This window comes from Panthera uncia, chromosome D1 (assembly GCF_023721935.1).
Source record: "Panthera uncia isolate 11264 chromosome D1, Puncia_PCG_1.0, whole genome shotgun sequence".
Taxonomy (NCBI): Eukaryota; Metazoa; Chordata; class Mammalia; order Carnivora; family Felidae; genus Panthera; species Panthera uncia.
In genome coordinates this window covers 99,676,837-99,702,740 of record NC_064808.1, presented here as the reverse complement: position 1 = coordinate 99,702,740, position 25,904 = coordinate 99,676,837, and the positions used below count along the sequence as shown (strand labels likewise).

General features: G+C 40.1%; 1 protein-coding gene across 1 annotated transcript in view; it reads left to right on the top strand.

Moving 5' to 3' along the window:
- Positions 1–30: 30 nt before the first annotated feature.
- Positions 31–25,904, top strand: part of HTR3B (5-hydroxytryptamine receptor 3B) — a 38,549-nt gene continuing 12,675 nt past the window's right edge. Inside the window, 8 exon segments of the mRNA XM_049613118.1 lie at positions 31–1,884; positions 3,154–3,267; positions 6,495–6,655; positions 20,043–20,087; positions 20,639–20,748; positions 21,176–21,284; positions 21,286–21,346; positions 22,136–22,293. Coding sequence (XP_049469075.1) covers positions 3,195–3,267; positions 6,495–6,655; positions 20,043–20,087; positions 20,639–20,748; positions 21,176–21,284; positions 21,286–21,346; positions 22,136–22,293 — 717 coding nt within the window. The 5' untranslated portion in view covers positions 31–1,884; positions 3,154–3,194.

The following is a 25,904-nucleotide window of genomic DNA, read 5'->3' as shown; positions in this document are numbered from 1 at the left end:
AGACACAGAATCTGAAGCAGGCTCCAGGCTCCCAGCTGTCAGCACAGAGCCCGACACGGGGCTCCAACCTGCCGATCACAAGATCATGACCTGAGCTGAAGTCAGACGCTTAACTGACTGAGCCTCTCAAGCACCCTGTGGATTTGTATTTTATTTTGGGAGATCCTTCAACTAACTATGCCCTTTTAACATGTCTCTATCATTCTTTTATTTTTTAATTATTTTTTAATGTTTATTTTTGAGCGAGAGAGGGAGACGCAGAATCTGAAACACCTCCAGGCTCTGAGCTGTCAGCACAGAGCCCGACGCGGGGCTCGAACCCACAAACCACGAGATCATGACCTGAGCCCAAGACGGATGCTCAACCGACTAAGCCATCCAGGTGCCCCTCCTTGTCATTCTTTTAGCACTTCTTTACTTTGTGACGCAACAAGATGTTCTTGGGTCTTCTCACACATCCCCTGTTCAGCTCCATGTCTTCCTTTTAGGTAAGTGTGTTATTTAGAAACTAAGATCTGGGTGTCGGGTATACTCATTGCTACTGGGGTGTCTTGGCTCCCAGACTCACCAGTGCACAGAGCTTGGGATACAAGTATGTATTAACATCTGTACACACACATTGACATCTGTGTTTATTTTTATATGTAGCCACATGTATTGAAAACCACAAGTTCACACTGATGCCTCCAAAACCAACTCAACGCCTCAGGGTTCATCCTAGTTTCCTCCCTTTCCATATTTGTAACTCCTGTCACCAACAGTAGGGAGTCAGTCGGGCTACGTTTTATTGGTAGATGAAAATTAAGGAGACAGCTTCACAGATTGTAAACAAAGGGACTAGATAAATTAGCAGAACAGGGATCAGGTATGTATTTCTCCCCTCGGTTTGCTCTGTGAAACTCATCTCAATCCTATGCCTCTACAATCCCACTCGTAGTAAAAAGCAGATAGATGTTGGAAATGGTATGAAATTCAGTTTTGTTTCTAGAGCATCTAGGGGTCTACCAGTGGCAGATAGAATCATATGGAATTAGGTCTCTTTCTCCTTCATAATGAAGAGTATGGGTGCTCAGTGAAAAGATGAAAGAAAAAATTTATCACATGATGTCCAGCTTTCGTAGCCCTCATCTTCAATCAGCCTAGAAGGATCCTCTCATACATGGTTTACTTTCTGGATTGTATACTCAGTGACAATTTAAGAAGCACCCCCATTTATCAAACATCAACGTTTCTTTTAATTAAAGGAGCTCAGGAAAGACAGAGTGCACTTTCCCCACTGTATTGTTAGCAGCTGTTCTTGATTAGGCAATAACAGGGTTCCATTAGCTTTGTGTGATTCAAGAGTCCAATAGCCATTGTCAAATGCTGAAGATGCTCCTGCATAAGTCTGGTTTAGAACAGCTATTTAGGTCTCAATTATTAATGAAATTAGTGTCCTGAATGTCAGCAAGATCATCGCCTTAGGTAAAGGCTGTAAAGGAAACCGTATTAGTGTGGAATGTCCCCTCCTTAGGGGCTCCTCTTAGATTACATTTTTCACTTAGCTATCTCTTGTCAGGGAAATTGAAATGTTGGCCACGATCTGATGCTGGGGCAGAACCAAATGGAGAAGTTAAGGGGTATTGCTGTGGCATCAATTCTGAAACATTGTGTGGTGCTGGCGTCGCCTTTGGTCCTGTTCAATGTTTACAAAATAGCACCGGCGAGGACAGCATAAACTGGCAAACAGCAAAGAACGGAGTGAAGAGGGGCCCCTTTGGGAAAAATTGAGTGGTATTCCGTCCCATAGGCAAGTCTACATTTCTTCTCTTTGGGATGTGCCCGGGAACAACGGCAGGTGCAATGGCTCCTCTGTGGAGCCATTCATCCCGGTGGCTGCCTCAGGTGGGTCCTTGTAATGATTTTATTTAAGGCATTGAGTATTAACTCTTAGGAGCGAGAGATGATATTTGTCTACATTGTGCTGTATAACTCTTTTCAAGTGTTTGTTTTTATTTATCATCTGTACAACGCCTAGTCCTCTGAAGCTACATGGAGACCTACGATGATAGATATGTATATGTATATGTATATGTATATGTATATGTATACATATATGTATATCCACATCTGTATCTTTATCTACATGTATACATACACACAGAGGCACACAGTGGGGCTTTGTACAGGCAGCTTTAATATGCTCTGAAATGTTAAAACTGTTTGATAAGCCCCTGTTTCTCTAGAAATCAGGCTTTCTTGGCAGCAATTTACATTGATAGTCTGGGGCATTCTTTTTCAGATTTGCTTTTATGTCTGAATAATACATTTTTATTATCCAAAATGGTCTTGGCTTCATTGTAAGCTTTTAGTAGACCACAGAAAGAGTCTCTTGGATCCAGCATGGCTATAGATGCCCGGATATCATTTTGATATTAAGGGTTTCATCCAGCTGTACAAAGTCTGTATAGATAATGAGTATATCTCAAAAGACAAGCACTATGAACTTGCGTGTTTTAAGTGTACAGTTCCCCTTAAAATGCTTTAGAAACTAAAATATTTTTCCATATTTCTGGAACCGAACTACACTTTTATGGTTCCAGTATTAACAACACTGAATTGGGCCATTAGAGTTCGGATACAATGGATTCTTAAAGACACATACAGATCAAGCAGATCACTTAGGCTGGTGTTTCCCAACACCCCACTTTTTTCAGGGGTCTTGTGGAACTCACATCTAGGAATTTCCATGTTTTAAAATATAACTGGAAGTGGAATCCATCATTTATGGCAATGAGGAAGGAATTTGGTAGCAAAGCAGCTGGAAATGAGTGTTTCTTGGGTAGAGAAGAAAAATAGCCACTTAGCCTTAAAGTATAAAAATCCTGAATGTTGAACTTCAAGGATAAAATAATTATTTAATTATAAAAATGAAAATAGGAAATTTCATTAAATGCCAGATGAGTTTCTTAGCAGAAAATAGTTGTAAACATTAAGCTAAGTAAGATAGAAGGATAAAAGGTAAGGAAAAGAAAGAAATTGTTCTTAATGATATCTCTTTCTAATGTGTAGTATTATGCTTGATTTTTGTTCTAAATGTGACAGAAAATGTGTTTTAATGGTGTCTAGTAATCCGTACTTGACTAAAAATCATACTGGGAACATGTGTTGCAGAAAAATATGCCCTTTGGAATCTTTCCTGGGTTAATATCAAGATGATTTGTAAATGCAAGAGCACTGAACCAACCACCAATTCAAGGCCACTGCCTGGAGGTGATGTGTGCTGGGGTAAGAGGCCCAGGTTAGGAGACCTGTTTGGTTCCTACTCCACTACTCACCAGCCATGTAACTCTGAAGAAGCCAATTAGTCTCTTAGAGATTCAGTTTTCCTGTAAGTTAAATGTTTCTCTTGTATATTTGTGAAGATCTAATAAGATAACATTGTGAAATTGTAGGGTGCAATGCAAATGTAAGATACTTTTGACCTAAACACACACACACACACACACACACACACACACACACACACACACACAGAAAATAACAGCGGGCTGTTTCTACCCAGTCATGCACACCATGCAACATGTCAGTCTTCCTTTTGAAGGGTTACTCACTGCTATCCCTAATATTCTGGGGGAGTCAGGTCAGTGTAGTGTCATGCTTAAGAGCTTGGGCTTTGGATCCAGATAACTTGTGCTTAAATTCCAACCTCTTCATTTGCAAGCTGTGGGACTTTGGGTGGTACTAACCTCATTGAGCCTGTAGTCCCTTACCTGTAGCAAAGTGACTCTGCATCGGGCTGTAGGGTACCTATGTCATAAGGCTGCTGTAAAAGCCAAATGAGATAATCCATGTCAATTGCTCTTAGCACAGTGCCTGGCATATGGCACATATTCAGTCAGATTTGAGAATTCAATAGACCACACACCTAAATCTGAATTTCCTTGTAACCCCTCAGATAGATGTATAACTCTTTTCTTTTTTAATAATCCTAGACATGACATACTCACTAAAGCAAGAACATCTCTTTTCATCAGAGTGCCCAGAACACTTTAAGATAGGTGTGAGAGGGGCGCCTGGGTGGCGCAGTCGGTTAAGCGTCCGACTTCAGCCAGGTCACGATCTCGTGGTCCGTGAGTTCGAGCCCCGCGTCAGGCTCTGGGCTGATGGCTCGGAGCCTGGAGCCTGTTTCCGATTCTGTGTCTCCCTCTCTCTCTGCCCCTCCCCCGTTCATGCTCTGTCTCTCTCTGTCCCAAAAATAAATAAAAAATGTTGAAAAAAAAATTAAAAAAAAAAAAAGAGGTGTGAGAGTAATTTGTTAAAACAAGGAAAACGAATAATTCTATTGTATTCTTACCTTAAAAAAAAAATCTCTCTTCACCTAAAAGTGCTTCATAGCTCAGTCCCCTAACACATTCTACTTTCCAGAAATCTTACAAATAAATTATTAGCATCCACAGAGGCAGTGCTAACAAGGAATCTTTCCTGGGTCTGTGGATCATTTCCATCAGCTCTGTTGAAACATCACTGAACTGAGTCATTTAGTGCTTGTGTGAATGTCACATTAGCTTTCAAGGGGGCATAATTTACTGTTAATTAATGGTCACTTAAATCCTTAATCTCTCTCTTGTAATTGATCTTTCTCCTCAGGCAAATTTGCATTCATAGTAGAAATGTAATTTATTATTTCTTCCTGTTTTGAACAAAGAACTCTGCCCTTATAGTTTATTTCAGCATATTTTCATTTCCTTCTTATTTTTCTTCCTATCATTGCTTGTTTCTCTATTGTTCCTAGTTCTAGATTCCAGAACTTTCTCTGTTTACCCAAAGACTTTGACATGTTCTGGAAACTTATGTTATTCTATAGGGTATCTATGGATTGTTTCCTAGAAAAGAGAACAGAGGGAAAATTTGGGTCTTTATGGGCAGAGGGTGTAGGGAAAACACATTCATTTCTCAGAATTATGCTTTCACTCTATCTCCGATAGTTTCCTGTATTGGAACACGCACATTTCAGTACTTCCCCGACTGGGACTTGAATTGGGAGCTTCCAAGCGAGGTGAAAGTGAAGTTGCCCAAAGCAAAGTTCATAGGAAAAGCGCCAAACCAGCTTTGCTTTTATGCACCTGACTTCTCTCCCCTGGGGTACAACAGCAAGAAATGGTCTCAGGTGGAGAGGTTCACAGCACATTTTTTTGACAATCACACTTCACAAAAACCTTAAAAATGATGCCTGATGCAAGCCACCTGCCTTAGTCCTGCATGCCTGAATAGCTGATGCCATTTTAGGCGTCTTCCTGGGTGAACTGTTAGGAAGTTAAACTGCTCATTAGCTTTGCAGCTCTGGTGGTAATGAAAGTGAATATTCCACTGCCCACAACGAGTCTGCAGTTGCACCCCCAGCATCGTTGTTAGCATTTTGGTCACACTGACATTGATAAATCATAGAAATTGCTGCCCGTGGCGGCGAGTGACACGACATCATTCATAAAGAAACGGGTAGAAACAGGACTGTCGCACAGAGAGAAGAGATCTCATTTACAGTTTCCTGCTGGACCCTGCACACCTTCAGCGGCTCATCAAAATAACCATCAAAACCACTGAGAGGCGAGGTGAATTCACGCACAGGACACGACAGATAGATTTCACTCACGCACTGTGGCAGGAGGTGTGCAATTTGCTTCAGTCCAATGACTTAGCGAAGCTTTGAATCCCCCAGGAGCTGGCAGAGCTTGTGAGCAAAATATCTTTTTGCAATTCAGAGGAAGCCCTCGCAAATTTGTCACTTCCAATTGTTGGTGCTCGCTTCCCGGGCTTCCTTTCCCCTGGCCTCCCCTGCCTCAACACCAATCACTGCTCCTCTGCAAATCAGGATTCCCAGGTCATAGAAAATGGTTGTTCTCTGGAACCAGAAAGAATTTTTTCCCAAAGCGGAGATCTCATTTTCTGACAAGCATGTTTTATTTATAGACAGTTGAGTGCAAAAAGAGATTTTTTTTTTTTTTGAGAAGAAAAGTGTGAATTGTAATCTCATTAATCCCATTATTGAAGAATCCACACAGATCTTTGGGTCCATTGGTTTGTCCATGTTCCTGCTTGGATTTTCTACTTAACCGTTGAATTGTGAATGGAAAATCAAAAGAAAAACCCAAATAGGACATAACTTGTGGCTGAGTGTATAGGAAGGTTTTTTTCTATGTAGGTGTAGGTGGGGGTGATACAGAAATAAAGGATTCTGTCTCCCAAGACGCAAGACTGCTGTGAAAACAGAATTGTAGGTGAAGTTCAGATCCTTGGAGATCAGGTTGGTGTATTTATCTTTACAGTGAGATTTCTCTACTGGGCAGTTAGACCATCAGCTTGCTTTAAATAAGTGTCTGCCAGAAAGCCCACCAACTGGCTATGAATGTAAGCAGATTGGGGTAAGCTGAAAACTATGTTCTGTTAGGAACCACCAAGTCCTGAACTGTCTGAAATCTTGTAAAGATGCTAAGATGCTAAGTTTTGTTTTTCAGAAATCCTAGTCGCAGATACACCTCATCCCAGGAATTCTACTCTATATCGTCTCACCAAGCAGCTATTACAGAAATATCACAAGAAAGTGAGACCAGTTCATGATCGGACTAAGGCCACCACGGTATACCTGGATGTATTTGTCCATGCCGTATTGGATGTGGTAAGGACCATCTTACCCTTTCTGATTCATGTTACCCTTTAGTAAAACTACCTGCTGTTTACGCAGGAGTCTAGGAGATGTTTTATTCTTAAGACTCCAGTTGAGCTGGTAGGGAAGTTGCACTAGACTCATGTTAGCAGTAAGCGTGAGATAAAATACTTATTAGACACATGCTTTCTAGTCCCCAACTTGCAAGCTGAGACGCAGATAGTCTAGAAATAGGAGTTTCATGGAATTAAGAGTTTTGTTTTAATTTTTGTAATGTTTATTTATTTTTGAGAGAGAGAGAGAGAGAGAGACAGAGTGTGAGTTGGGAGGGACAGAGAAAGGGAGGCACAGAATCCGAAGCAGGCTCCAGGCTCTAAGCTGTCAGCACAGAACCCAACGTAGTGCTTGAACTCACAAACGGTGAGGTCATGACCTGAGCTGAAGTCAAACACTTGACTGAGCCACGTAGGCGCCCCAAGAGGTTTTAAGAATTATAGTCATACAATAGCCAAAGTATGGAAAGAACTCAAATGTCCACTGACGGATGAATGGATAAAGAAGATGTGGTATATATATACAATGGAGTATTACTCGGAAATCAAAAAGAATGAAATCTTGCCATTTGCAACTACGTGGATGGAACTAGAGGGTATTATGCTAAGCAAAATTAGTCAGAGAAAGACAAATATCATATGACTTCACTTGTGTGTGGAATTTAAGATACAAAACAGATGACCATAAGGGAAGGGAAGCAAAAATAATATAAAAACAAGGAGGGGGACAAAATGTAAGAGACTCTTGAATACAGAGAACAAACTGAGGGTTGCTGGAGGGGTTGTGGGTGGGGGATGGGCTAAATGGGCAAGGGGCATTAAGGAAGACACTTGTTGGCATGAGCCCTGAGTGTTATACATAGGAGATGAATCACTGAAATCTACTTCTGAAATCACTATTGCACTATATGCTAACTAACTTGGGTGTGGATTAATTAATTAAATTAAAAAAAAAAGAATGGTGGTCATAGATCAGTGTACATATTTTATGAGTTTGCTGACACCAAAAATAGTAATAGGTATGTTTTTTTCCCATGGCTCATGTTTTTTAGTGACCGTGGTAGATTTAAGAAAACATCTACCACTTATTTAAAAAAAAATTTTAATGTTACTTTTGAGAGAGAGAGAGCACGAGTGGGAGAGGGGCAGAGAGAGAGGGAGACACAGAATTCGAAGCAGTCTTCACGCTCTGAGCTGTCAGCACAGAGCCCAATGAGAGGCTTGAACTCACAAACTGTGAGATCATGACCTGAGCCGAAGTCGGACGTCTAACTGAGCCACCCAGGCTCCCCTACATCTACCACTTATTGGCTGAAATTGAGGAAAAGAAAAAAGTGCCCTGGTGTCTTGAGTTTATACCTAACGTGTTTGATAAGGATGGTGACGGAAGTTTGTGTATAAAACTGTCTCTCCTTCTATATCTAAAGAGTGGGTTGTTGCAGGAATCAAATGAGAGAATTCATGGAAAGCAGTTAGCAGAGGTCTCAGTACACCCTCAGTAAATGGTGGCTTACCCCTGCTCCTCTCTCTTCTTAATTACAAAATTTCCATTATCAATAGGTCCCAGATTTATTTTGATTTTTCTTATGAGCAGACCTTACTGAGCTTGTTTGTTAATATAGTTTAATATTTTTTTCAAGTTACTGCTCAAACTTTTTTTCTAATTAAGGTATGACATACATATGTGGAAATGCACGGATCTTAAGTGCACAGTCCAATGAGTTCTGGTAATTGGGTGTACCCAAAGAATCCACACCCCTGTCAATATAACAAACCTTTCCATCGCCCCAGGAGGGTCCCTCATTGCCTGCCTGCCCAGTCAGTTCCCATCCCCTCTACCCACAGAGACAACTGCTGTTCTGATTTCTTTCACCATAGATTATTTTTGCCAGTTCTAGAATTTCGTTGCATGAAATTTTATTGTGTTGTCCTCTATTGTGTCTGGAGTTTTTCACTCAGCATCATGTTTTTGAGGTTCACTCATGTTGTGTATATCAGTAGTTTTTCTCTTCTTCTTTCGTTTTTTTAAAATTTTGTTATTTACTTTTGAGAGAGGTAGTGCAAGAGGACACCAGAGGATCCGAAGCAGTGTCTGCGCAGTCTGACAACAAGCAGTGAGCCCGAGGTGGGGCTGGAACTCAAAAATTGTGAGATCATGACCTGAGCCGAAATGAAGAGTGGGGCACTTAACTGACTGAGCCACCCAGGTGCCCCTAATGGAGTCCATTTTAAACCAGCTCGTTAGGGGGCGCCTGGGTGGCTCGGTTGGTTGAGCGTCCGACTTCGGCTCGGGTCACGATCTCATGGTTCGTGAGTTTGAGCCCTGCGTCAGGCTCTGTGCTGACGGCTTGGAGCCTGGAGCCAGCTTCGGATTCTGTGTCTCCCTCTCTCTTCCCCGCTCATGCTCTGTCTCTCAAAAATGAATAAACGTTAAAAAAAAAAAATTAAAAAAAAAATAAACCAGCTCGTTAGTTGTGGTTAGTGCTTTCTAGGTCCTAGGACGTCTTCGCTACTCCAAGTTCACGGACATCATTTTCCTGTATTTCCTGTCAGAAGATTTACAGCTCCTTACCTTTAGTTCTATGATCTATTAAGAATTAATCTTTGTGTGGTGTGTGATATCGATCAAGGTTTTTATCATTGTTTTTGTGTTTTGGTTTGGTTTGGGTTTTTGCATTTAAACAGGAGTTGTTTCAGCCTTGTTTTTTCCCCCATTGAATTGCTCGATGCCTTGATTGAAAATTAAATTGACTGATAAGTGTCAGGCTCTTTCTCTTGAAATCAGGCAGTGTAAGTCCTTGGACTTTGTTCTTCATTTCTGAGATAGCTTTTTTAGGACCTTTGCATTTCTACATAAATTTTATACTCAGCTCGTCAGTTTCTATTTTTTAAAAAAACTGCTGGGAGTTTGTTTAGAATGATATGGCATCTACAGAGTAATTTATGGAAGAATTAACATTTTAATAATATTAAATATTATTCTAGTCCTTGAATATATTATGTTGTTCCATTTATTTGGGTCTTCAACAGTGTTTTATAATTTTCAGTGTAGAACCTTTACACATACTTCTATTAAATGTATCCCAAAGTATTTTTGATGCTGCTATAAATGTTACTTGAAATTTTTTAATTTTCTATTTGTTATTATAGAGAAATAGGAATTTTGCATGTTGACTTTGTATGCCTTACTAAATTTACTTATTCTAGTAGTTTTTTTGTAGATTAATGTTGTCTACATACACAATCATGTCATCTGCACATGGTTTTACTTCTTCCTTTCTGATCTGTTTATGCTCTTTATTTTTTCATTGCCAAATTGTACTGCCTAAGACTTCTACAACATTAACAGAAACGGTGAGAGCAGACATCCTTGTTTATTCCCATTCTCGGGGGAAAATTTTTCACCATTAGGTATGATGTTAGCTATAGCTTTTTCATAGATGTTCATTATCAGGTTGAGGAAGTTCCTTCCTATTTCTTGTACACTGAGAGTTTTGTTTTGTTTTTTTTAATCATGACTACATATTGAATTACATCAAATGTTTTTTCTCCATCTATTTGGAGAGCAGATAACTTTTCTGTTTTATGCAGTTACTAGGGTAAATTATTTCGATTTTCAAATGTTAATCATCCTTGCATTCCTAGGATAAACCCCATTTAATCTTGATATGTTATCCTTTTTCTATATTTCTGGATTTAAATTCCTACTTAATATAGGTTGTGTCTATGTTAATGAGGAGTATTGGGCAGCAGTTTTTATTTCTTGTAATGTGCATGTCTGGTTTTGATACCAGGGTTATGTTGGCCTTAAAAAAACTAGTTAAAAAATGTTTCTGCTTCAATTTTCTGAAGGAGTTGTTTAATGTGGATATTTTTCTTTCTTTTAAAAAAATTTTTTTGAGTTTATTTATTCAAGAGAGAACAAGTGCAAGCAGGGGAGGAACAGAGAGAGAGGGAGAGAGAGAGAATCAGAAGCAGGCTCCACTCCCTGTCAGTGTGGAGCCTGATGTGGGGCTCGATCCCACCAACCATGAGATCATGACCTGAGCTGAAATCAAGAGTCTGCTGCTTAACCGATTAAGCCCCTCAGGTGCCCGTATGTTTTTCTTTCTTAATGTTTGATAGAATTCACCAGTAAAACCATCTAGGATTGGAATTTTCTTTGTGAGAAGATATTGAAATGTGAATTCGTGGGTGCCTGGATGGCTCAGTTGACTGAGTCTCGGACTCTTGATTTCAGCTCAGATCATGATCCCACGGTCATGGGATTGAACCCTGATTCAGGCTCCTCACTGAGCATGGAGACTGCTTAAGATTCTCTCTCTTTCACTCTGCCCCGCCCCCCACTCTCGCTTGCTCCCTCCCTCCCTCTCTCTCTCAAAAACAAGTGTGAGTTCAATTTAGTTAACATATGTAAGAATGTTTATATTTCCTATTTCTTCTTGTGTCACTTTTAGTAGTTTGTATTTTTAAAAGGATTTATTTTATCCAAGTTGTCATATTCATTCGTTTACAATATTGCCTTTTTCATTCCTCATGTTGGTAATTTGTGTTTTCTTTTATTTTCCCTTAACCAATATTGTGAAAACTTTATCAGTTTTACTTATTTTTTTTTTCGAAGAACCAAATATTGGCTTTGAATTTTATCTATTGTTTTTTATTTCATTGATATCTGCTCTTTATTTGTTTTCTTTCTTCTACTTACATTTAATTTGTTTTTCTTTACTTAGTTTCTTAAAGTGGAAGCTTAGAGCTTTGATTTTAAACCTTTTTTCTTTTTAATTTTAGTAATTGTGGCCGTAAATTTCCCTCTAAGCACTGCTTTAACTGTATTGTACAAGATTTTGAGCATCTTAAAATTGAGATATAAGTTACATAAAATGAAACATCTTTTTATTTTTTTATTTTTTTAAGTGTTTATTTATTTTTGAGAGAGAGCAAGCACACATGAGCACACATGAGCTGAGGAGGGGCAGAGAGAGAGGGAGACACAGAATCCGAAGCAGGTTCCAGGCTCTGAGCTGTCGGCACAGAACCTGACGCAGGGCTCAAATTCACAAACTGTGAGATCATGACCTGAGCCAAAATTGGACATTGAACCGACTGAGCCACCCAGGCACTCTGAAACACCTTTTATTTTTTATTTTATTTTAATTTTTTTTAACGTTTATTTATTTTTGAGACAGAGAGAGACAGAGCATGAACAGGGGAGGGTCAGAGAGAGAGGGAGACACAGAATCTGAAACAGGCTCCAGGCTCTGAGCTGTCAGCACAGAGCCCGATGTGGGGCTCGAACTCACGGACCGTGAGATCATGACCTGAGCCGAAGTTGGACGTTTAACCGACCAAGCCACCCAGGTGCCCCTGAAACACCTTTTAAAACACCACTCACTTCCCCCTAACCCCAATACCTGGCAATCAGTGATCTTACCTTTTTCACTATAGTTTTGCCTTTCCAGAAAGCCATATAAATGGAATCATGATATTTTACACTTTGTTTTGGCTTCTTCCATGTGGCATGCTGCCTTGGAGACCACCCACGTTTTGCTGTGGAGTCAGTAGCATTCTGTTGTGCGAGTGTCCTGCAGTTGGTTTATCTGTTTACCAGTTTTTGGACATGTGGGTTATTTCCAGTGTGGGGAAATTATGAGTAAAGCCACTATACACATTTGCATATGTTTTCACTTCTCTTGGATAAATACTTAGATGTAGGATTGTGAGTTGTATGATAAGCTTGTGTTTAACTTTGTAAGATACTGCCATACTGTGTCCCAAAGTGGCTGTATCATTTTGCATTCCACCTGCAATGTGTGAGAGTTTCAGTTCCTCCACATGATTGCTAGCACTTGATATTGTCAATCTTTGTAAACGTTAACCATTCTGGTAGATTTGTGGTGATAGCTCACTGTGTTTTTTTAACTTTCATTTCAGTAAAGACTAATGACCTTGAATATCTTTGTGAGCTCTAATTTGCCAATTGATATCTCTTTTGGTAAAGTGCTCAGATCTTTTACCCAGTTTTAAATAGTGTTGCTTCTTATGTTATTGAATTCCAGGAGTTCTTTATATATTTTGAGTCTATTTCTAGACTCTGTTCTGTCCAACTAATCAGTGTTTCTCCCTCTATCAGTACACTGTCTCAAGTACTGCAGCATTACAGAAAACTTGAAAGCAGAGCATGTTTTCCAACCTTGTTCTTTTGTTTGAAAATCATTTTGACTCTTATAGGTCCTTTGCATTTTCATACAAACTTTAGAGTCAATTTCTATTTAAAAAACTGCTGGAATTTTTGTTGAGATTGCATTAAATCTATAGGTCAATTTGAGGAGAAGCAACATCTTTAACAATAGTCTTGCAATCCGTGAGCCCATTTTGTCTCTCCATTTATTTAGTCCTTTCATTTCTCCTCGTAATATTTTGTAGTTTTTAGTGCTTTACACATAATTGTTAAGGTGTATCCCTATTTCACATTTTTTGTTATTCTATAAATGGTATTTAAAAATGAATCTCTGCCTAGCATACAAAAATACAGTTGATTTATATGTATTGGCCTTGAATCCTGTGGCCTTACGATACCTTATTAGTTTTAGAGGCTTTTTTTGTAGATTCTTTCAGATTTTCTATGTAGAAGATCATGTTGTCTATGAATAAAGACAGTGTTTCTTCTTTATTCCCACTCTTTATACCTGTATTTCCTTTTATTGCCTGTTGCACTGTCTCGAACCTACAGTACAATGTTGAATAGAAGGGTTTACTATCCCATAAATATCAATTTGATAAAAGTATTCGATAGTATTATTAAAATCTTCTCTAACTTTTTAAATTTTTGTTGCTTTATTAATTTCATAGTGAGGAGTGTTAAAATCCCCAACTATAACTGTGCTTTATTTCTCTGTTGTTAGGTGAGTATACATTTAGAATTGCATGCCCTCCTGATGAACAGATCCTTGTATCATTATGAAATGCCCCTCTTCATATCTAGTAATACTCTTTTTCTTGAAGTTTTTCTCATGCTTACTTTTTGCATGGCGTGTGTCTTGCCATCCTCTTATTTTCCATCTCTCCGCGTGACATTGTATTCAAAGTCATTTCTTGGAGACAACATATAGTTGGGTCTTGCTTTTTTTTTTTTTTTTTTGGTCAACTTTTATTTTGAAATAATTATAAATTTACAGGAAGTTGCAAATAAATTTATAGGGAGGTTCTGTGCACCCTTTACCCAACATCCCCCAATGTTAACATCTTAGGCAAATAGAGTATCGGTACTAGAAATTGACATTGGTTCAATCCACAGAGTTTATTCAGATTTCTCCAGTTTTACATATATTCATTTGTCTCTGTGTGTGTGTGTGAGCTTCTATGCAACTTTATCATGTGTGTAACTTTGTGTGACCACCACTACCACACATTAAGCAACACAGTCATCACCATGGGGCTACCTGGTTCTGCTCCTTTATAGCCACATCCCTGTCCCTGCCCCCTATTCCTAACCACTGGCAACCAATAAATCTCTCTTCCATCTTTGTATTTATGTTACTGTAAGAATATCACACAGGGGAGCCTTGGTGGCTTAGTTGGTCAGGCATCAGACTCTTGATTTCAGCTCAGGTCATGATCTCACAGTTCATGGGTTCAAGCTCCCCATCAGGCTCTGGGCCCACAGCACGGAGCCTGCTTTGGATTCTCTCTCTCCCTCTCTCTCTCTTTTTGCCCCTCCCCCATGCACTTTCTCTGTCTCTCTCTCAAAATAAATAAACTTTAAAAAAAAGAATATAAATTCAAAGATACAGTATGTAACCCTTCGAGATAGGGTTTTCATTCAGTGTAATTCCCTTCAGGTTCATCCAGGTTGTCCATAATCTTCAGTTCATTGTGTTTGTTGCTGAGTAGTACCCCAGGGCGTTGCTTTTTTTGACCTGTCTATCTGTGCATTTTAACTGAAGCATTTCATCCATTTACCAATACTGTCTTTCTATTTGTTCTCTAGTTGGGCCATCTGTTTTTGTTGTTCTCTTTCTTCTTTCCTTCCTCTCCTGCCTTCTTTTAAGTAAAGAAAATATATTTTTAATATTTGATTTTAGTTCTTCTATTGGCTTTTTAGCCTGCCTCTGAATCATTTTTTTTTAGCTTTTTTTAGGGATTCCCATTTCCATCATTCATTTAATACAGTTTACTTAGAATTAATGTTATTATCCTTCACATACATTGTACAAATCTTGCAATAGTAACATTCCATTTACCTGCTCCACTGACTTTTTTACTATTTTTGCCTTCAACTTTACATTTACATACATAATGTACCCCACAATACAATGTTAGTATTTTATTGTACTTTGTTAAAATCACTTAATTATTTCTCTTTATTTAAATAGAGGTAGTTTTCTATGTTAATATCTTAGTGCTGTGCTGGGAGTCATAGACTGATTTTTTTGTGACTGAGAATTAGGCATTGTAATTGATGAAAAACATAATTTGAAACTGAAAGTATAATCAATATAACAGGGTTTAAATTATTTTTTTTTGTCTGATGCAAGATATTTTAGCATAATTTTCCTCCAGCTTAGATAAATCCCCAGTCATTATTTCTTTGCAAACAGGAACATTTAAATGATACACACACACACAAATCTCAGTTTTAGCAAAAGTACCAGATCTAAGATCCTAGAAAATATTATTTAATACATGCCAGGAAATATCCACCCCTCCTCCAAAGGCCTAGTCTTACAGAAAGCTCCAACAGAAAACTCCCTTAAATGTTCTCTGTAATTGGATATTGAACTAAAATTCTTGAGACTTAATTTCCTGGGGCTATATTTTCACCTACTTAAGAAATGTCAGTCTTTGCTGGTTGTCTGTGAGCTATTATGACTGCGTCGTTTACCAGACATTGTACAGTGGGAATAGCATGATTTGAATTGAGTAAAGACACATGAGATGAACCATGTCATGTGAAACCCTGGGACAGATGTATAATCAGCCTTGAGTAAGGAAGTAAGAGAGGCCTTCTAGGTCCCTCCACATCCTCCCACTTTTTATTTCATATTGATTTAGATAAAGTAGAATTGCTCAGGCTTTCCTTTAGAGGCTTATTAGGAGATAAATATAGAAAAGGAGTTAAGTTCTATATTCATATTTTCCCTTAGAACAACTGTATCAAATTGGATTTTTTTTCTTTTTTTACCTAATTCTTTCTTTCTATCCCGATAAAAGCAAATAAAACCAGATTCCTCATGGTAGTTAAGGAGAACACCATTACTTTTTCAAAGATATGTTTTTCTCCACTGTTGTGGAATATACTAATTTTTTACTAGAATACATTAGACATACCCCTGTTACTGGATAAGACAGACTTTCCTTAGAAGTTTGGAAAAATATTATATTCTATCCCTCTAGTTTTATCCCTGCCTACTGTCTTAGCCTTATCTCCTCAATACTACAATGAAATCAACTCCTTGTTGTTTCCTGCCTGTATGCTGTTTCCTCCACTAAATGGCTTTGTCTTCCTTCTCCATCTGTAAAATATTCTAGTCCTTCAAATCTCCACTTCTGAGAAAGATTTCCCTCAATTCTGCAAGCTGACAGCAATATCTCCTCCCTTTAAATCCACAGAAGTCTGTGTATATTTTTTAAATTTTTTAAATATTTATTTATTTTTGAGAAAGAGGCAGAGCGTAAGTGGAGGAGGGGTAGAGAGAGACAGAGACACAGAATCCGAAGCAGTCTCCAGGCTCTGAGCTGTCAGCACAGAGCCCAATGCGGGGCTCGGACTCAACGAACCGCGGGATCATGACCTGAGCCGAAGCTGGATGCTTACCTGATTGAGCCACCCAGGTGCCCCAAGTCTGTATATTTCTTAACACACATAGTGATTTGTTAAAATGTCACATACCCTAATTTATTAATAAGCTTCTTGAGGGAAGGACTTGCTTACTCATATTCATATTTCCCATATTATGCAGCACAGCATATCTTGCTTCAAAGATACTGGATAGATATTTGTCAAGCAGTTAATTAATCAAAATACATAAGTGCCAATTTTAGTACCGTCATTATGAATGGTATCATCTAATAGGCTTTGCGAACGTCTCTATTACATTCAGCAGGGCCAAGCCTAGAATCCATCCTGGAGGCAGGGCCTGTTTGGAAGGACTTGATGACATGGCACACAGAATCAGCCAAGGACACCCCCAGTGTGAATAGATAACTTGTTGGGTGCATCTGGCGGCAGCTGAGCTGCTGGCAACTTTTGTTTGGCGTGAAGAGCTTTCAGCCCAGCTCTCATTGTGGCACCTCGCTTCCATTATGTTTTGCCTCCTGTTTTGTTTATATGAAAGACTACAGTCTTGTCTTAGAATTTCTGGGTATTATGAGTACCTTAGGGAAATCTGATTATAGAGATAATCTACTCAACAGTGAAGAGTTTCAATTTGTTTCTATTGAGTTTTGTCAATTCCGAATCCCAGATACCTTTGTCTTCCAGCCCATTGACTAGAGCCTCCCAGCCAGACGTTGAGGCATCTGTTTCTATAGTCTTACGAACTGGGAAAGATAAATAAGAATGTGCGGGAATTATCTGTGTATTTGCTAACCACCAATTTAGATCTAAATAGACTCCCTCTGTTAGGAAGACTAATGAATTCCAATTCTCTGAAATATCCTTTGCTTTTAACAAGCAAGATGGAAGGTAGCTAAAGAAAAAAGAGAGGGAGAGAGAGAGAGAGAGATACACAGAGGGAAGAGCTGTGAATAATGCCACCAGAGAACCAATTATGTTCACCAGCTGGCATTGAGAAACTTGTTTCCTGTGACCAAAAAAAAAAAAAAGATTTCAGTTTTAGCCTCAGACTCCTTTTTGACATTGTGTTCTTTAGGGCTGAATGACAAATGCTCCCAGATACCCCCTAATATATTAGAAAAAAATTCTTCACACTTGTTACATGTAACATGACAGAGCAATGGGTGGGAAGAGAAGGGCCAGCAGAGGCATCAATATGGCAGTCAATACGAATCGATGGGATAAAATGCTGGTCTCCCCAGCCACATAACTGACTTTGTGATACGTTCATGACTTGGCGAGACGGGGATTTAAAAAAACACTTGGTCAGGACATTTCATAGATGTAAGACTAGATTTGTTGTGAAAGAAGAGTGAAAAAGCTGTGTTTTCCAGTAATACAAAGTGCATTTTGAACTTGGGTTATTTTTTCCCCTGTTTGTGATGGCAGCGAAACCCAGAACTGAGCCTTTATGTGCTTTAGTGGGGGACAGCCCAGATCTTAGAATGTCAGTAAATCAAAGCCCAGTTCTACAGTATGACAGTTCAGAGGAAGAAAGTCAGATGTAAATAATACTGACTTTAAAAACAGTATCTATTTCAGAATCTCTCAGCTGGTAAAACTTGGAAGGAAGCGGTGTCACCTCAAGGTTCATTCATGTTGTAGCATGTGCCAGAATTTCCTTCCTTTTTAAAGCTGAATAATATTACGTTGTATGCATATATCATGCTTATGCGTTCCTCTTTGATTGACACTTGGGTTGCTTCCACCCCTTGGCTACTGTGAATAATGGTGCTGTGAACATGGGTGTACAAATAACTGAGTCTCTGCTTTCAGTTCTTTTTGGATTTATACCAAAGAATGGAATTGCTAGACCATATGGTAATTCTATTTTTAATTTTTTAGGAGCTGCCACTGTTTTCCATAGCAGCTGTACCATTTTACATTCCCACTAATAGTGCATGAGGATGTCAATTTCTTTATATCCTCACCAACACTTATTTTATGTTTTTGTTTTATTTTGTTTTGTTTTAGTAGCCATCTAATGAGAGTGAAGCGGTATTTCACTGTGGTTTTGATTTGCACTTCCCTGACGGTTAGTGATTGTATTGGTGAGCATGGACTGCCATAACAAAGACCATCAACTCTGTTTCCTACAGTTCCAGAGGCTGGGAAGTCCAAGATCAAAGTTCTAGCCAGTTAGGTTCCTGGTGAGAGCTCTTCCTGGCTTGCTAATGCCTGCCTTCTTCTCCATACCCACATGGAGGAGACAGAGAGATCATTCTCTCTACCTCTTCTTCTAAAGCCACCAATCCTAGTAGATAGTGCCCTCATTTAACCTTAGTTACCTTTTAAAAGTCCTGTCTCCAAATTTAGTCACATATGAGTTTTGGAAGGACATAATTTGGTCCTTGGCAGTGATGTTGAGCTTCTTTTCATGTGCTTATTAGCCATTTGTATATCCACTTTGGAGAACTGTCTATTTAAATCCCTTGTCCATTTTTAAATGGGGTTATTGTTTTGTTTGGGTTTGTAGAAATTCTTTACGTATTCTGGATATTAACTCCTCATCAGGTATATGATCTGCAGGTATCGTCTCCATTCTGAGGGTTGTCTTTTTACTTCTTGATGGTGTCCTTTAAAGCGCAAAAGTTTTTCACTTTGATGAAGTCCCATTTACTTTTCCTTTGGCTGCCTGTGGTTGTGGCCTCATATGCAAGAGACCATTGTCTTAGTCAGAGTCATGAAGATTTACTCCTATGTTTGCTTCTAAGAGTTTTACGGTTTTAGCCATTATGTTTAGGTTTATGTTAATTTTGAGTTAATGTTTGTACATGGTGTGAGATATCCCTCTTAGTTCCTAAGACCATAGTAGTTTTAGAATGCTCATTACTAGAACAGATATGAAAAAAAATTGGTAAGGAGTGTTTTGTTTTTGTTTTGTGGTTTTTCTTTTCTTTTCTTTTCTTTTTCTTTTTCTTTTTTTTTTTTTGGTTGTTATTCTTAAGGGTCTTCTCCAAAACAATTACTTACTTATTGCAGACATGGGTAAATCACATCTACTTATATCATCAAAAATATACTTCATTTACATTAAGCTCATTCAGTCTGATAACCAGAGAAATCCAAACATAAGGTAACCTAACAAGAATGGCTGCCAGTAGCAGTTGAGATTAACAGTCGTTGAAATGTTGTGAATAATATCTTGATTATAAATAAAAGCTTGGCCTCATCTTTGTACCCAGAATTGGCTAAGACTACATGTCATTTTTAATTTTGATTAATGGCAGAGTAACTAATTAGGGTGGGAAAGGGATTAGAAAATCATTCAAGATGTCGGTGTAGTCCTCGTGCCATTTTGTCATGGATGCTATAGTCAAGTTCACAGTGACAGGCACATGTAATAACTAGGAGCTGAGAATAGTTAGATTTGAAGAGTCAAGGCAGTGCTTTTAAAATCAGCATTTTTAGTTAGATTTGATTTTCTTTCTCTGAATTATTATGCTGTTGAATTGGGCTTTGATTTATTGACATTCTGAGATTTGGTACAGATTTTCTTTTTGCTTTGCAGGATGCACAGAATCAAAAATTAAAGACCAGTATATGGTACTATGAGGTAAGTGCTGTTTCCTTCCATGCATGCTGGACTCCTGATTTCTATAGTGGTGCCTGGGTGGCTCAGCCAGTTAAGCGTCCGACTTTGGCTCAGGTCATATCTCGTGGTTCATGAATTCGAACCCTGCATCGGGCTCTCTGCTGAGAGCTCAGAGCCTGGAGCCTGCTCCTCATTCTGTGTCTCCTCTCTCTGCTCCTTCCCCACTAGCACTCTGTCTCTATCTCTCTCTCTCTCTCAAGAATAAATAAACATTAAAAAAAAAATTAAATCTGTTGCAAAATATAATTATTCTAAGGAATAGATATTTTCTTTGTGTTTGCAATTTAGTTTCTTAGACCTGAAGCAGATCTAATTTATTGGAATCTGTGTAAGATATATGGCCATGGTTTCTGGTTGGGGCACCATCTTTAGGGGTTAGCAGGGAAGTCCTCTCCCTTAACAGTACCAGCAAGCAGATCAGTTGGGTTATTCATCCAAATCGTTCTTCAGTTCTTTGGGGAGATTGACATTGCCCCTTTTTGATACATTTCTTTTCTAGCTTCTCCTAACAGGTTTGGGATGACGAATTTTTATCCTGGAGCCCCACCATGTTTAATGGGATTAGGGAGATCTCTCTACCTCTAAACGCCATCTGGGCCCCTGATATCATCATCAGTGAGTTGTAAGTGTGCTGGGGTGTATTTCTACGGGGCTTAAACTGCTTGGACTACTTATGCCAGTTGTCACTTTCAGTCACTGTTGCTGTCTTTTGTTTCTTAACCTAAAGAGGATCATAGTGTTGGGAATATTCCAGGTAGAAGTACCATGAGTTGACATCATTTAAGATACAGATTTAATTACAAATGCTTGAGGTTACTCATGGGTTATGTCCGTTGCAAAAGTAGCAAGTGAATTATCTTTTGAGGCTGTCATTACTGAATCCATCTTTGCCAGGGTAAATGACGTCATGGGAAATGTGATTCTGTCGTTGCACTTCTAGACTAATCCTGAGTGTCACAGCCACTACCATCGCATAATCAGTTCTGTTCATGTATTGAAATGACTAAGGCCTTCTCTGTAACAGCGAGGTCTTCTTGTGTTTCATATAGTGTGGACATTGAATGATCACCCGGCCTCCCCTATGTCTATGTGAACTCATCTGGGACCATTAAGAACGCTAAGCCTATCCAGGTGGTTTCCACATGCAATTTAGAGACATAACGCTTTTCCATTTGATATGCAGAACTGCAGCCTAACTTTCAGTAGCATCCTGCACACGGGTAAACCGTGAGTGGCATAGTGTGCCAATGGGAAAACACTCTTGTGCTGGGTTGGCGCACTTGGGTGAAATTATATCATGCTGTCTGTGAGGTTTATTTTGTTCTTGCACATAGTTTTTACAAATCGAAATCTTTTCTTACAGCTATTTGGCTACCATTGTAATTTGGACTGAGTACAGTGTTGTGCCCAGATATATTGCTCACTGCTGCTCTAGGTTTGGGAATACACTATTAGGCCTCCTCTGCCACTGAGAAGGTTATAGAAGTGGTAGGACGAGGGGCGCCTGGGTGGCGCAGTCGGTTAAGCGTCCGACTTCAGCCAGGTCACGATCTCGCGGTCCGTGAGTTCGAGCCCCGCGTCGGGCTCTGGGCTGATGGCTCGGAGCCTGGAGCCTGTTTCCGATTCTGTGTCTCCCTCTCTCTCTGCCCCTCCCCTGTTCATGCTCTGTCTCTCTCTGTCCCAAAAATAAAAAAAAACAAACAAACAAACAAAAAAAAACGTTGAAAAAAAAAAAAAAGAAGTGGTAGGACCAGGTCCATCATTCTATGGATAATGGAGTACAAACTATAAATTCACAGTTGGTTGTTTGTTTTTTTTTTTTCACTGAGAGGGAGACTCTATTCCACATCCCTATCCCTAATTCAAAATGGTTATACTGAGCCCCATCTCAGTAAGACTGTACATGTGGGGGCAAGAGTGAAAGGAATAATTTGAGTTGAGAGTTGGAAAAGCGGGTGGTTATTGGGGCCTCTGTGTGTGGGGAAGTCCATTGTTTCTCTTGTTTTCAGTGGAAGATGTAGACCTGGCCTTCCTGAGGAGCAGAGAAGACATTAAGCCTGACAAAAAGGAATTTTTGAAGGACAGTGAGTGGGAGCTTCTTTCTGTGTCCTCAACATACAACATCCTGAAGAGCAACACTGGAGATTTTGCACAGATTCATTTTAACGTAGGTTCTTCCTGTTCCTGTTGCCTACTTCTCTGCAGTCGCAAGCCTTCTCTGCTGGGCTCAAGGATCTCTGCTCTGTCGTGTATTCTCATTCATTATCATCATCCAAAAACTGATGATTCAGGTGGCTCTGGACACCCCTTGCATTACAGCATTTCACAGACCAGAGATTCAGTCCCAGATCCTGGACTCCTACTGTAAGGATTCCATATGTGAGTAAAAAGAGAATGGTTTCAGGCACCTGAACCACCCACCTTAGCAGGCATCCTCAAGCCTCTCGGTGCATACTAACATCCCCACTCCCAATTGCTGCTGAGAGGAGGGGGAAACAAAAAAAAGAAAAGAAAGAAAACCCACATACAGCAACAGCAACAGAGTGGGAGAAGAGCGTCTCTTTAACGTTACTGTCCTGTTTTTAACTGAGTAAATTATTAATTAATTCCAGAAACAAATGCATAAAGCTATCATTATTAATTTGACTATCTTGAGCAATTAGCTAACAAATCACCTACAGGATCCTCAGAGACTCCTGGTGGTTTCTGGATCAGAGAGAACAGCTGCTCTAAAGGGATTCGATGAGAACCCAAGCTTCTCGGAAGCACCACCAGGATGCTCTTGGCTGCATTGTCATGGGGCAGTTTGTTCAGCAGGGGCCTGAGGGGTGGGGTGCAGGACAGCAAAACTGCTGTTTTGCACTCCAGAAGCAGCCATTCTCCCTTCCCTGGCCCTTCTGGCAAACTGTCCTGATAAGTGGTTTGTAGCAAGTTCATGCAACTGGTAGATCCACAGTCAGTATTCATTTCTGCTTTTCTGCGCAAAGTCAGCTAATAGTGTTGATAGCTGGGTGGGGAGGAGTTCTTCATGCCAGGTAATGTCTGTGATTGACAAATAGAGACTACAGACAGGTCAGGATGACACACGACATGAATTCTCTTGGAAACAATCCTTTTGGATAAGAAGGAAAATTCAGACTAGCCTAGGTGCTATGGTTATGCTGGATAATCATACGCTAAGAGGGGGTGGTATCGAAATAAGCTATTATTGAGGGCACAGATGCCCCTCCATTGGTCAAAAGATGTTCCATGCAGCTTTCCAGCAAAGCTCTGGTTAAATCAGGGCCTCCTAGAAATAGCTGTGGCTTGAACGTGACTAATGTATAACTAACTCATCACAACTCATACTTTCCTGGTGGTGGAGTCTGGGTGTTTGCCTGTTCTGCTTGGTTTTTAGCAAAGCTAGCGTCGTGGCTTATTTGTCCACTTTTTTTTTTTTTTTAAGTGAGAGAAAGGGAGGGGAAAAAAGAAAGCTTTTTTAATTTCAATGAGTTTCTTGGCTAAGAGTAAACACCTCATTAATTTTAAAGATATCAGCCCACAAACATTATTAATGCAGCCCGAATAATGGCGAGCATTAAAGGGAAATGTGAGGGAGGAGCCCGTGCGAGGTGGAACACAGTCACCTACCAAGCGCTCCGGAGAATGCTGCACACACCATTACCTACACTGCACGAAGGAGACAAACAAAGGCAAGAGGCAGGGCCGATAAACAGGAGTGCGCACGCACACACTCACACACACATACACTCATACTCTTTCCATAAAGCAGCCATTATTTGTAGTTACACGTCACCCTTTACCCTGAATATTAATTTGTCTTCCCAGTCGTGGTGAAAGGCTTTCTATGTAGTAGGTCCATTTTTAAATATGATGGACAGAGGCGTAAAACAGTGCTTACGGAAGGAGAAGCTTCCCTGTGTCTCGGGAACAGTGATCCCATCCCTTTGCCCTGTTCACCGCCATGCTTCCTCTGCATTTACAGTGTTTACATTGAGGTATGCCAGAGGTGGGCATCTATAGCACTGTATGCTTTTGGAGCTGTTCCCTGCATCTCTTTGCCCTGGGGGCTGCTTTCCACCCTCGCCCTCTGGAACAGAGTAGGGAGAGAACCCTGAGTAGTCACAGATCATGTTTCATAGGCAGGGAGCCACGCCCAGAAGCAGTTATACAACTTTGGAAAGAGTTAAAGTAGATTCAGTGGCTATCCTAGGTCTCTTGTCTCCCTTGGCCTCTCTCAGCCCCCATGCCTCCGCACACCTGCTATGTGCCCTGATGGGCTCATGATCTCTTACTCCATACCAGTCATCCTGCTCTGAAGTTAACAACTGAGGCATCCTGGTGACCTTCGGTAGCCTTTGGGCAATCATGTGAAATTGAGAGCCCGGTTCTCTGCCAGCACTGGTCTGCCAGGGTCCTGACAGCAAAGGGCCATCTTCCTCCTGATCTAATCACCTGCAGTGTCCCTGTCCAGGCTGCCCAGTGTGGGGGTGGAGACAAGTGGGGCAGACAGGAGGAAAGATTATCTAAATATCTTGCCCCTCTGGGCCTGATGTACATTGCTGCCATTACTACTAAATCAAGTGCTCAGGATTCGTGGTTAGCTCGAGCTAATGTGCAGTCATATCTGCTGGCTCTAGAACACGTTTTGTTTATCAGAGGGCACTGCTAACACATTGGAGTCAGGCTACATTCCACAGGGGGCTCAGAGCATGGGCACCTTTTGCCTGCAAGGAGGTCTGTGTGCAGCCTGGCACCTGCTCCAACAGCCATAGGGGGGAAGATTCCCTCCAATACATTATCAGACATAATGCTTCCAGAAACAGAAGGGTGATCATTCCATGTCTACATGGCAGCTTTTTGTTTTTTTGTTGTTTAAAAAAAAAAAAAAAAAACGAGGGTAGAAGTGGGAGGAGGTAGGAATAAAATGTGAGAATTCATTTTGGATGGAAAAGGGTGGACAGCTGTTGGAAGAACTAAAGTGAGCCCAACACGCACATATCCTCACAATGAGTGAGATGTTCATGCAGGCAGGGCTGGGAGCCTTCCCGGGCACCCCTGGAAAAATGCAGAGGGGCAATTGAGAAAGCAAGGTGCCCCATCTTTTCCTCTTTTTCTGGCATAGTTTTCCTTTATAGATTAGGTTAGAGTAGTTTTGTTGAGATATCCATTGAATGCAGCTCATGAACTTGAGAGAAGTTCCTTCTGAGCTCCACCAGATCGGGAGGGAGAGTGAGAGAATGAGAATTTAGAGCCCTAGAAATCATTCCAGGGTCATTCAAGCACCCTGACATCATGGACTTTGTGCTAACCCAGCCTGACCCATGGTCCAGATCCAACTCCGAGTCCGGAAGCTCTCGCTCCTATGCAGAGATCTTACTTAAATGGCAGCAACTTTCCCATTCTTTCTGAATTGGGAATGGTGGGAGGGGCTTGGGAGAGGAGGAAAATGGGCTTCTGTATGAAGCGTGAGTCTGGGCGTCAAAAATTCCAACTATGTCATAAAGACGGTCATGCAAAATTGAGTACTGGTGGGGTCTACCATCAAGGAGGCAATTAGAGGCTAACCTTGGGGCCTATTCCATCTCCAAGGAGCTCTCCACACACACATTCTGAATTAGATTGATCTCTTTCATTAACATCAATAGGCTCCAAATACCTTTGTGTACTTATTATTACCTGGCTTTAATGGATAATGAAATTGTGGCATAATATTGCTAACACCTGAAGGGTGTCTAATGGAGAACACGGACTGAAACTAAAGTGCTTTTTCTTCCC